The sequence below is a fragment of the Lactuca saligna genome, chromosome 5, assembly GCF_052625555.1.
Source record: "Lactuca saligna cultivar CGN05327 chromosome 5, ASM5262555v1, whole genome shotgun sequence".
Classification (NCBI taxonomy): Eukaryota; Viridiplantae; Streptophyta; class Magnoliopsida; order Asterales; family Asteraceae; genus Lactuca; species Lactuca saligna.
In genome coordinates this window covers 108,727,850-108,738,200 of record NC_136421.1, presented here as the reverse complement: position 1 = coordinate 108,738,200, position 10,351 = coordinate 108,727,850, and the positions used below count along the sequence as shown (strand labels likewise).

The 10,351-nt window shown below is 39.0% G+C and overlaps 1 protein-coding gene across 1 annotated transcript; it reads right to left on the bottom strand.

The window, feature by feature from the left end:
* Positions 1–3,473: 3,473 nt before the first annotated feature.
* Positions 3,474–4,130, bottom strand: LOC145045586 (uncharacterized). The gene has a single exon (XM_078993906.1). The coding sequence runs from the start codon at positions 4,128–4,130 to the stop codon at positions 3,474–3,476; it is 657 nt and encodes a 218-aa protein (XP_078850032.1).
* Between the last annotated feature and the right edge of the window lie 6,221 nt (positions 4,131–10,351).

The following is a 10,351-nucleotide window of genomic DNA, read 5'->3' as shown; positions in this document are numbered from 1 at the left end:
CCAACAAAGTAACAGTAATCGGCTTTGGCATTGAATTTGGGGTTGGATTCCAAGTGGAAAAGGGTGCAAGGGCAGCCAAATACTCGGAAATGACTGACATATGGCTTGTATCCAAATAGAATTTCATACGGTGTCTTCATTCTGGCTTTGTTGATCAGCACACGATTCTGAACATAACACGCGGTATTGATCGCCTCTGCCCAAAAGAATACAGGAAGCTTGGAATCACATAGCATCGTCCTTGCGACATCTTTTAGAGTTCGATTCCGATGTTCGGCAACCCCGTTTTCTTAAGGTGTTCGAGCAGAACTGAACTGATGCACAATCCCTTTTTCAGTGCAAAAATGATCAAGAACAGCGTTCTTGAACTCTGTTCCATTATCGGTTCGCAGCACTTTCACTCGATTGTTAGTCTGATTTTTGATCATCATAATGAATCTTTTGATGAGGTCAGCAATTCCAGCTTTGTTAGACAGAAAGAAAACCCAAGTGAAACGAGAGTAGTCATCTATCACAACAAGGCCGTATGAGTTGCGATTGATGCTTAGAACATTAACCGGACCAAATAAATCCATATGCAATAACTCGAGCACTTGACTTATGGAGTTTATCTACTTTGGAAGGTGTGGTTTCCGATGATGTTTTCCCTGAGCGCACGAAACACATTTTTCAAAGGAAATGAAATCTTTGATGGGAAGCCCACGGACCAATTCGTTTTTCGCAAGCCGATTCAAGTTCTTTGCATTTGCGTGACCGAGACGACGATGCCACAACATTGCATTTTGTTCAGAAGCTTTGGATAAGAGATAAGTGACCTTGTCAGGAATATTGTTGTTCATGTCTATAATGTAGGCATTTCCATCCCGCTTAGATCTTACGAGAATCTAGCCTTCAGGGATGACAACACCAGGCTTTAAGATCAGACACTTCTTATCTGTGAAATGAGTAGAGTAACCCTTATCGCAAATCTGGGATACACTCAGCAAGCTATGCTTTAGTTCTGGAGCGAAGTTAACATTTTTAAAATTCAGCACCCCATTTGTGACAGTTCCTTTTTGAGTAATTTTTCCACCCTCTCCGCCCGCAAAAGAAACATATCCCCCATTAAAAGTTTGAATGTCATGCAATTGGGATATGTCTCCAGTCATGTGCCGGGAGTAGCCGCTGTCGACATACCAAGGTTTGGCGACATTCCTCCGCAACTGTCCCTGCACGATGAGTGGAATCATTTAGTTTTGGGAACCCAGGTCATCACAATCCTGGGTTGAATCTTTCTTTTTACTAATTTTTCATTTGATTCTTTCTTTGCTTTTGAATTAGAAGGTAATGGATATGGATCTGAAAAAGATTTTTGAATCCACTGACAGTTAGGTTTTGAAAATTTGTTTGTTTGCTTCGAACTGGTGGATTTTCTACATGAAGAGTTAGAGAATCATGTCCTGTTCTTTGACAAATTCGACTTAGGCTTAGCCTGAGTTGATTTTGGCAAACATTTGTTGTTTTTATGAAAAACTTGTTTATTCTGTTGAATTTTTTTGTTTAAAATTGTATTCAAGTCTCCATTTCTAGAATGAGTTCTGGGAATTTTTTAATTAAAGATCATCCCCGACATTCGTTCTGCCCTCTTTTTGTTGTATGAGATACAAACATTCTGTTTGTACAATTTCTTGCAATGTGTCCAGCAGTGCCACAGTTAAAACAAATTTGTTTGTTGTTAATAGCTTTGGCACTTCTGTTGTCAACTGTATTCTTTCCACTTTTAACACATTTACACTAGAAAGATCCATCACATGATTTAGTAACAGGTGTGTTGGATGCAGAGACATGCAAAACAGGTTTAGCAGTTTGATCAGAAACAACACTATCAGAAACAACATTATCAGACTGAAATAAAATACCACCCGACACAAAAACATTTGTGCTTGATTTTGACACAGATTCATTGCTGAAATTAACATCAGACTCAATCACAACATTATTTGACTCAAAAGATTCAGCTGCATGCTCCCCCTGAACTATGGATATCTCTGCACTTGAGGTAGAAATGTTAGTATGCAAATTCTCATAATTTGATTGTATTTCCTGCTCAAAAGTTGACTTTCCATACACCATGCAAGGTTCTCTATCATTTTCTTCTTGAGACAGGGGAATAGCAGTGTAATTGAGATTGAAAGGAGGAGGGACACTCTCAAAACCTAATCCAACTTTTATTTGATTACCATGAGTGATATCTCTCCAGTGTGATTGACCTTCGATTAATTTTGCAATTTTTTCACTTGACACATCAAATTTTTGAAATTAAATTCAGCCTTTTCAAAACAATTTTTCAATGTGTCAAGTTCCATGGTTACAGCAGCAAGTTTTCTTTTCAGATGATCATAGTTCTCACATTTGTTGCTGTAATCCTCTTGCAATTTTTTTAAAGTCTTTTGTTTTATTTTCTAATTGAGTTTTTAAGGGCTTTAGATTTTTTCTAAGAGTATATCCCTCATATTTCAAGTCCTCGTTCTCTCTTTTGATTATTTCAATTTGATCTCTCAAAAATTTAACAGTTTTAATACAAGATTGAGAACATCCGAAATCACTAACCTCAGATTTGACTGGTTCAGGAGTGGTCTGTACCATGAATGCAAATTGCAAATTCATCATCTCCTCCTCTGGATCTGCTTCCATTTCTTCACTAGCATCCTTGACTTGAGCAAGATTTGCCTTTTCAGGTCCCGAAATGTTTAGGGCCTGAACTTGATCTTCCCAGTTGAACGATTGAGCTACCATTGCCATGTTTGCAAATTGATTGTTTGAAGGTGATACTCTGTTGTTGTTGTGAACATAAGTTACTGGCACCATGGTTCTTTCAGAGTTTGCTCGCTAATCAGGTTTTGGACATTCCCTTGCAAAGTCTCCTAGTTCGTGACAATTATAACAGCGTAACTTTCCTTTGCTAAAACCCATCTTCTTATCTGAATTTACACCCCAGTTGTTCTTTCCAGTCCTTTTTGAGAATTGTTTAGCCCTAAATAATTCCATTGCCATTTGCCAAGTAATATCCATCTCTTCCACATCTTCAGGATGGATTTGATCAAGATCAGTGAATGACAGTTGTGGAGAGAGCTCCCCAGCAACAAAGGCATTGTAGCAGTTAACCAACCCAGTAGATAGAGCCATATTTTCCTCCTTTTCCTTTTTAAATGAACTTTGGGAACCAATTCCATGAGATTGAATTGAAACAACTATGGAATAACTAACACTAGAACCGACTTGAGATATGTTTTGAGGGATTTGAGTTTGTTGCATTTTAGGTATGTTTTATGCTATGTTTTGATGGGCTGTATAAGGTTGAGCTTGGGGAACCTGCACTTGAGTAATTTGATGGGTGGTGAAGCTTGAGAAAGCGTGTTGTTGTTTTGAATTCCAAGATTAGTTGTAGAGTACGAATTGACATGATTGATTTCTCTTTGTTTATCATCAAGGTCTCAAGCTTTGATGATAGCCATTGTTTCAGACAAGCTTAAACGGTTCAAGTCTTTTGTCTTTTTGATCACCGAGACATTCATGTCCCATGATTTTGGAAGAGAATTTAGTAGCTTCTTGTTGATTTCAGACCTAGTAACCATCACACATGCGGAGCTCATTTCAGTGGTTAGTGTGATAAATCTTTGCATTTGATTTTCCAATGTTTCTCCCAATACATGATTGAACATGTTGAATTTTTGTTGGACCATGTCTTGTCGGCTTTGCTTCATGTCTTCATTTCCTTCATAGACTTCTATGAGTGCTTCCCACAATGCTTTTGCTGATGTATATTCACAAAATCCTTGTGAAATCTCAGGAGACAATGCCATAGTAAGTGTAGCAAGTGCCTTTTCTTGTTCTTCAACTCTTTCAAAGTCATCATCAGTGTAATTTTCAATCTGTTTGTCAATTACCGTGCCATCTTCTAGAGTAGAAGTAATCCTAATTGGTCCTCTTAAAATACTTCTCCAAATTTTGAAATCCTTCATTTTGATGTACTTTTCAATTCGATATTTCCATTTAGGAAATCCTTCAGCTGATAGCAATCTAGGAATACGAGTGGTGGTTCCCATAATTGCATCCAAATCTTGATGAGCAATCATGCTTTGAGAGTCCATACTAGATTTCAACCGTACACTTAACCACACAATAATAATTTTAACATCAAATAGTTTCAGCCGCACACTCAGACAACAACCAGGTTTCAACCGCACACTCGGACAGCAAACAGGTTTCAACCACACACTATGACGGAAAACAAATTTAACAACATACACTTTCAACCACACACGAGCATTAGCACACACCAACTGAACACGCTTTTAACAGATACGCTCCACCGCACACACACTTTAACAACAAACCTTCAACAGTTAGCAGCAAACCTTCAACAGTTCGAACAGCAGACCCAAAATTTTTTATTTTCTTATGAAATTTAATTTCAGGCTTTTGCAAACCAAAAATAAATCAACAATCAATCCTTTGAACAAAAATACTTCAATTGATACCAAAATGGCTTTGATACCAATTGTAAGTCCCAAATCTAATGATCCAATATAGTAATCAATGAAGTTGATTGCAATAAAGGAAAGATGTAGAAGAAGAAGAAATAAAATCAAGCATGCACACATCTATTGCCTGTAAATGTCAAGTACATCTTGAGAAACGTACTGTTGCAGTAGAGTTCTCACACCAAGAAACAAGTACAAACTGACAAAACTCAGTTGCCTTAAATAGTACTCTTCCTACCAGCATAAGAGTGTGCAGCCCTACACATGTGTGTGGCCGCACACACTGTGTGCGGCCGCACACACACATGACAAGTTAACACACAATCACTGCAAAAATGACACTGTCACTTATACAAAATGATGCCTAGCTCAAACCACAAAATTATGTTCTTTCAAGGGTCCAACGAGCTACGGGATTGGAGGGTCCCACTGAGACACATTGACTGGAGGGTCATACATAGTTATAGCCTCGAGTGACTTATGTGCTGTATGTGGTACTTTGGGTAACTCACTAAAAATTTATGTTCACCGTGTTATATGATATGTGTTTCAGGTACCAACGAGGATCGCGGGAAGGCGCCAACATGATTTGTACACACTGATAGAGTATTATGCAATTGTATTTGAGATTCTGTGATATGTTTCTACGGAGATACCTTTTGATACATTTGATGTTTTGAGATTTCATCATGAGATATGTTATGTTTTAAAATTGAAAAAAAAATTGTTTTGAATATTTACGTCGTTACACCGCACAAAGTAGTACCACCTCAAACCAACACAACATATCGAGATATGAAACACATAATCATAGACATAGGACCCGCAAACGCATATAATCATAAAGATCTACTAATCATCCACAATATTGCATAATACTATCCTAACCAGGATAAATAATCTTGTGGATCAACGTTGGTTCCTTCTACCTATGGGTACAGTGACGAAAACTCACATCTCAGTTAGAATGTAGTCTGAATAATTCCTTGCTCTGATAACCATCTCAACCCGAGTCTTAAAATATCAAAGTATTTCCAATTCTAAATTAATAACATTGTTCCAAAAAAATACCCTTGGTCAAAACTATTCAAAATCAACAACTCAGTTGAGTAAACACAGGCCTTGTACGCAGGGCATACTTTGGATATACGCGGGGCGTAGTCGAGCTCAATCTACGTACATGTAGTATACAGTTTGGTATGCCCATCGCATGTAATTGTCTTCCCTCTTAACCAATTAAGAGCTTAATACTTCGAACTTTTACGTCCATATGCATATCCAAGGAAAAAGTACCACTGAGAGTCATAAAGTTTCCAACTTTACGAATTTGCATTCCCATTAAGTTCTTAATACTAACAAACTTAACTTCTTAACACCTAACGACCTTCTAGAGCAGGCATGGGGAAGAACTAAGCATAACGATCTCATCTTTATGACTTAATACCCCTTATTGGGTCTGATAGGATGACTTATTTGGAAAAGAGCATACCATGCTCAAGAATCACCAAGGATTGCGACCAAAAATGCCCTAAATGAAGAAATAACCAGATCTATAAGAAAGGATGATCAAGGTAGGAGCCTTTTACCTCCTCGAGTTTACTAGCAGGTACAGAATCATAGATCTAAGTTTCTTCCAAGCTCAAATATCCTTCCACGACCACCTTCTTCTTCTTCAAGAACACCACCAAAACACACAAATGAGCTCAAAGTGCACTCTTCTCAATTAGGGTTATCTAGAGGGACGATTTTCAAGTGGAGGCCGATGTACTAGGAGTACGTCTAATGTACTCCCTCCTTCCCAAAAGTTTCACTTTCACCCTGTTGGGACCAAATCTTCAAATTAATTTAATAATAAGGGTCAAAATAAGAAATACCGTAGAACTGAGTGTTATACTTCTTTCCCATTTGAATTAGACTTCATCCTCAAAGTCTGTTGCCCCAAATAACTCTGGGTAATTCTACCACTGCATATTCACCAGATCCACCACCTTGTTTCGTAGAGTATTCATCCTCCTATTAAGCATCGCCACCAATCTCTCTATATAAATCAAGCGATCATCAACCTAAATGTCCTCCAATGGAACCACTGCGAAATCATCAACCAAGCACATCTGTAGCTGAGAGCCATGAAAAGTACTATGAATATAACTTAGCTCCTCTGGTAGATCCAACGATACGCCACCCTGCCCACCCGGATATGTTTGCAGAATTTTAAAAAGGTGGTGGATCAATGTTGGCATGGTAACTGTTGTTATATGAAAATTCTGCCAAAGGATGATACATATCCCAATTATCTCAAAAATCCAGTACACATGCTCGCAACATGTTCTCTAATGTTTGGATAGTCCGTTCACTCCGTCCATCAGTCTATGGGTGGAAAGTCATGCTGAAGTGCAGACGAGTACTTAACTCTTCATGGAAACTCTTCCAGAAACTGGAAGTAAACTGAACATCCTTATCAGAGACCACATGAACCGACACTCTATGTCGTGCCACCACCTCCTGAATGTAGATATCATCCTACTTCTCCACCGAAATGCTCTCCAGGATCCGAGTGACATGCACGCTCTTGTTCCATTGATCCATGATGACCCATATCAAATTCACTCTATGCACTGTTCGAGGCAATTTGTTGATAAAATCCATCGCAATCTCTTCCCACTTCCATAGAGGAATACCCAACGACTCAATTTTTTTTGTGGGGCCGCTGATGCTTAGCCTTGACTTTCCTACAAGTCAAGAAAATCTCCATACCTTGCCACATCCTACTTGATGAATAGACACCACTAGTCAAGTCAGATATCTATATACATCTTTGTTTCTCCGGGATGAATAGAGAATCTTAACTTGTGCGCCTCCTCCATCAAAACCTAACGCACACCACTCCAATATGGAACCCACACCCTTCGATGAAGGGTCAATAACCCCCAACTATCATAATCAAAGTAAACCACCTGACCCACTATGCGCTCACTCTTCCGATGCTCTTCCTTCATAGCCTTAACCTGAGCCACTCGAATCTGCTCTAAAAGTAAGGGAATCACTAACATCCTCAAACAAATACCCCGGATCGAGGCAGTAACCACCTTGCGGCTGAGAGCATCATCCACCATGTTAGCCTTTCCCAGGTGATAAAGGATCTCACAATCATAATCCTTCACCACATCCAACCATCTATGTTGCCTCATGTTCAAATTTGGCTAATCCATCAGATACCTCAGCTCTTGTGGTCCTTTTAAATAGTACAACGAACCCCATAGAGGTAATGCCGCCAAATCTTGAGGGCGAAAACCACATCCCCCAACTCCAAATCATGTGTGGGAAAATTTGCCTTATGAGGCTCCAGCTGCCTCGAAGTGTAAGTAATTACATGACCCCACTGCATCAACACTGTACCCAAACTCGTGATCAACATGCCACAATATACGAAAAAGTCCTCAACGCCCTCTAACAAGGTTAAAATTGATACCTTACACAATCTCTATCTCAGAGTCTCAAAAGCTACCTGCTACTCAGTCCCCAAATGAAATGTGATAGTCTTGTTCATCAATCTGGTCAAAGGAATTGCTATCTTAGGGAAGTCCTTAATAAATCTCCGATAGTAACCTACAATTCCAAAGAAACTTTGAATCTCGTTTGGAGACCTTAGAACTTCCCACCTCATCAATAGATCAACCTTGGACAGATCGACCAAAATACTGATCTGCTTGACAAGGTTCCCTGGAAACTGCACCTCGTGTAACCAGAACTCGCACTTGGAGAACTTTATATAAAACCTCTCCCATCCTCAGAGTCTCTAATAAGTCTCTAAGATGCTCTCCATACTGCTCTTGGGTCTTGGAATAGTCCAGGATGTCATCAATAAACACAATCATAGACCAATCTAGCATATGTCTACATGCGCTATTCGTGAGATCCATGAATGCGGATAGAGGATTGGTGAGCCCGAAAAGGCATCACCACAAACTCGTAATGACCATAACGAGTCCGGAAAGCCACATTCTATATATATCCTCCTTTTTGTACCTCATTTGATGATAAAATGATTGCAGATCAATCTTGGAAAACCAATATGCACCCTAAAGCTATTCGAACAAATCATCAATCCTCAGGAGTGGGTAATGGTTCTTCACTGTTAGCTTATTTAGCTCCCGGTAGTCAATATACATTTGATGCATCCCATACTTCTTCTTCAAAAACAAGATCGGTGCTCCCCATAGCAAACTACTTGGCTGAATAAATCCCTTGTTTAACAGCTCCTACAACTATGTAGACAACTCATGCATCTCTATAGGTAATAATCGATAAGGTGCTTTGGCTATCGGAGCCGCACATATAAATAAGTCAATCTGAAACTCTATCTGCCTATCCGGAGGCACTCCATGAAAATCTTCAGTAAACACATCCAGGAATTCCTGAGTAATCGACACATTGTCCACAATCACCTTACCCTTCTCCTGGGTATCCATCACATAGGCAACAAATCCAGAACAACCCTGCTGAAGGTAGCATCTGACCCGAGCCACTAAACAGAGAGTTGCCCATGCCGAATGCCCTCTCCCTGAATCAATAACTCTCTTACACTTGGAGTGTGAATACATACCGACCGATGCTTACAATCAGTCATTTCTCGATTGGGGCTCAACCAATCCATCCCCACAATAACCTTGCTCTTATGTAGAGGAATAGGAATCAAATCAATTGAGTATTGCTCACTTAAAAACTCCAACATACAAACTATTTAAAGATCATAAAAGCCTGCAATATCCCATTACACAGAAGGAATTAAATATGAGGTAGAAACGATGGTTGGAGCTACTTAAGGACTATGATTGTGAGATACTTTACACCCTAGTAAAGAAAACATTATAGTTGATGCATTGAGTAGAAAGGTGAATCCACAACAAAAAAGAGCTAGATCGTTGAAGATTGAGATGATTTCAACATTTTTAAAAAGGTTAAAGAATATCAGACAAGAGATCTACCTAAAGATGGAAAGAAAGAAGAACATCTAGACTAGGCATTAGTGCTCGAAGAAAATGATTAAGGGTTAAAGACATTCAAAAATCATATTTGGGTACCAAAGTTGGGTGGAATATGACATCTTCTTATGGAATATTCTTATAAGACCACGTATTCTATACACCCAAGTAGAGCCAAAATGTATTTGGACTTAAAACCCTATTACTGGTGGCCCACAATGAAGGACGATGTAGTAACTTATGTGTCTAAATGTATAAGTTGTTCAAGAGTAAAAGCACAACATAAGAAGCTACATGGAGACTTTGAACCTCTACCAGCACCCATGGGTAAGTGGGATGACATTACCATGCATTTCATAACAAAGTTTCTAGGGAAAAGAAGGGCCATCCCATGATTTGGGTTATAACAGACCGATTGACAAAGACTGCACATTTCGTAGCCACACAAGAAAATTTGTCTTTGGAGAAGTTAGCAGAAACCTATGTAAAGGATATTGCAAAAATTCATGGTGTACCCTTATCGATCGTGTGGGATAGAGACAATCAATTTATTTCCAGATTCTGGAAAAGTCTGCAAAAAGAAATGGGCACAAAGTTGTGTTTGAATGCATGTCATCCACAAATAGATGGACAGAGTGAAAGAACTATCCAAACATCAGAGGATATGTTGCTGGCATGCACTTTATAGTTCCATGGTAGCTGGGATGATCACTTACCATTAACAGAATTTTCCTACAATAATAGTTATCATTAAAGAATCAAGACGCCTCCGTATGAAGCATTGTATGGAAGGAATTGCCATACACCACATTGTTTGTTAGAAGCAAGAGAAAACACTTTGCATCT